At 36.4% G+C, this 2,613-nt stretch overlaps 1 protein-coding gene across 1 annotated transcript; it reads left to right on the top strand.

Annotated features, from left to right (window-relative positions):
* The first annotated feature begins 270 nt into the window (after positions 1-270).
* LOC143599098 (putative carboxylesterase 18) lies at positions 271-2,293 on the top strand. The gene is made up of 2 exons (XM_077077141.1): positions 271-869; positions 1,860-2,293. Exons 1-2 carry the CDS (start codon positions 285-287, stop codon positions 2,283-2,285), a joined length of 1,011 nt encoding a protein of 336 aa, XP_076933256.1. The 5' UTR covers positions 271-284; the 3' UTR covers positions 2,286-2,293.
* Positions 2,294-2,613: the final 320 nt, after the last annotated feature.

Genomic DNA, 2,613 nt, shown 5'->3' with positions numbered 1-2,613 from the left:
ATTATGGTGTAGTGTTATTACAACATAGCGTAATTGCACTACAATGTAATTATATAATTACACTATTTGTATATATAATTACACTAATTGATTTTTTATAATTTTTTTAATTTATCGTTAACTTTAATATAGATATATAAAGTTATTATATTACCAATTGTATCACATTTGTGTTTTATATTTTTAAATTTAAAGGCACTAATTCACAAGAACCAAAACATGTATAACAAACAATAATCTTCCGTGTGGATTTAACCCTTTCGGCCTTTCCCCCCTAACATTCCATGGAAGCCTCACCAGCGTCTCTCTCGTTGCCATGGAAATCAAAACTTTTACTTGCGGCGTTTAACACCATAACCTACGTAGCTAGACGAACTGACGACACCGTCAACCGCGGTTTCCTCAAACTCTTCGACTTCCGAGTCCCACCGTCGTCCAAACCGATCAACGGCGTCAAGACATACGATGTGACCGTGGATTCAACTCGCAACCTGTGGTTCCGAGTATTTGTCCCCACACAAGACGCAACTGAAGATATCCCGGTGATGGTGTACTTCCACGGTGGTGGGTTTGCTTTCTTGTCCCCTGACATGAAGAATTACGATGCTATGTGTCGCCGGATGGCGAGGAAAGTGAATTCTATTGTTGTTTCAGTTGACTACCAGCTTGCACCGGAGCACAGGTACCCTGCGCAACATGACGATGGCTTTGATGTGTTGAAGTTTTTGGATGATGAAGAGAATAGATCGACTTCATTACCGGGAAATGCAAATGTTTCACGGTGCTTTCTCGCAGGCGATAGCGCAGGTGGTAACATAGCTCATCATCTTGCTCTAAGAGCCTGTGAATTCGATTTCCAACAACTCAAGGTTCGTATACAATAATTAATGGGAAAATTCCAAAAATAAGCATTTATGAAAACAAAATTCTAGTTTTAGCTATAATTTGTAAAAAAATTCCAAAAATATGTGTTATAAACTAGTCGTGACACGAGTAGTTGTAGAAACCAATTCGAACTTGCCACGTGTCCTTAAACTAACCATAACGAGCACGTTTACTAATCAATTACTCGTCACGACTAAATAAGTTTCATGCCTCGTAATCAACGCCCACGAGTAATTCATAAGTCCTTTAGTCACGACGAGTAGATTATAAGGTTAAACTAGTCGCGACGAGTTAACTACTAATAAACTACTCGTGTAGGGAATGTAAACCAGGTAAACTAGTCGTCACGACTAAAGGATTTATAAAAATAACTTGTGGGCGTTATGCATGAAACTTATTTAGTCGTGATGAGTAAAATGATTAGTGAGCGTGCTCGTTATGGTTAGTTTAAGGACACGTGGGAAATTTTAATTGGTCCTACAAACTGCTCGTCACGACTAGTTTATAATACCTATTTCTGGAATTTTTTACAAATAATACATAAAACTAGAACTTTATTTTATAAATACCTATTTTAGGAATTTTCCAATAATTAATCGTTTGCCTAACTAGATCATTGTTCATTACACATTCAGTTAGTTTTTTACCACACAAAAGTTGTATTTTTTATGTAACCGAATATTTATTTGCAAAAGGAGGGGCCAAATAATTTTCAAAGTTTTACTCCTAGTAGTCAAAACAATTGTTCAAACATTAATCCAAGTGGTTTTTAGATACTGTTTGATGACGTGAAATCACAAATCAGGCCGTTGTGGTTGTGGTATAGCAAGAGCATGGCACATTAAAATATGATTTCTTCTTTTTATTTTTTTTTTTAAGAAAAACATGAGTGTTAACTATGTTTGTAACCATAATAGAAAAAAACTCTGAGTTCACCACTGTTTGTATGTTGCTAACTAATCCTATGTGTGAAGGTAATTGGTGTGGTGGCAATTCAACCATTTTTTGGCGGGGAGGAGCGAACAAAGTCCGAAAAAGCAAACGAAGTAAATGTTGCCTTGTCGTTGAATCGAACAGACTGGTATTGGAAGGTGTTCATGACGCCAGGTGAAGGCTACAACCGCGACCATCCGATCATCAACGTTAGCGGTCCAAAGGCCATAAACATATCAAAAATGGATTTTCCAGCAACCATAGTGGTTGTGGCAGGGTTTGATGTTCTAAAGGACTGGCAAAAGAAATACTATGAGTGGCTGAAGAAGTCCGACAAAGAAGCATATTTGGTGGAGTACCCAAACACGTGCCACGGTTTCTACGCTCTCCCGGAGTTGCCGGAATCTGGATACCTTATGTCGGAACTCAAGGACTTCATGCACATGGTGCTAAAGAAGGCTAGCTAATATTATATAAAACCTATCAGTTTTATTAGTATAATCTATAAAAAAAAATAAAGATATATGAATCTGTTTCGTTTTTAATTAATGATAGAAATTTAATATGGGTCTTGTTAGAGACACGTAAGAAAATTTGGAGACACCCAATTTATTCGTCGCTGATAGTATATGAATTTATTTTGATTTTAATTAATGATAGAAATTTCCTGTTATGGACATCCAAGGAAATTTGGAGGCATCCAGCTAATCCGCCACGGATATGCCTCAAAAGTAGTTTCTTTTGTCGGGTTTTTTTTTTTTTTTTTAATTTATTTTTTTAATTTTGTTTGTTTTT

The sequence above is a fragment of the Bidens hawaiensis genome, unplaced genomic scaffold, assembly GCF_021521415.1.
Source record: "Bidens hawaiensis isolate Kalapana, Puna unplaced genomic scaffold, B.hawaiensis_p1.1 tig00051483_1, whole genome shotgun sequence".
NCBI lineage: Eukaryota > Viridiplantae > Streptophyta > Magnoliopsida > Asterales > Asteraceae > Bidens > Bidens hawaiensis.
The sequence above is the reverse complement of the archived record's forward strand: the minus strand, read 5'-3'. Positions and strand labels throughout refer to the sequence as shown.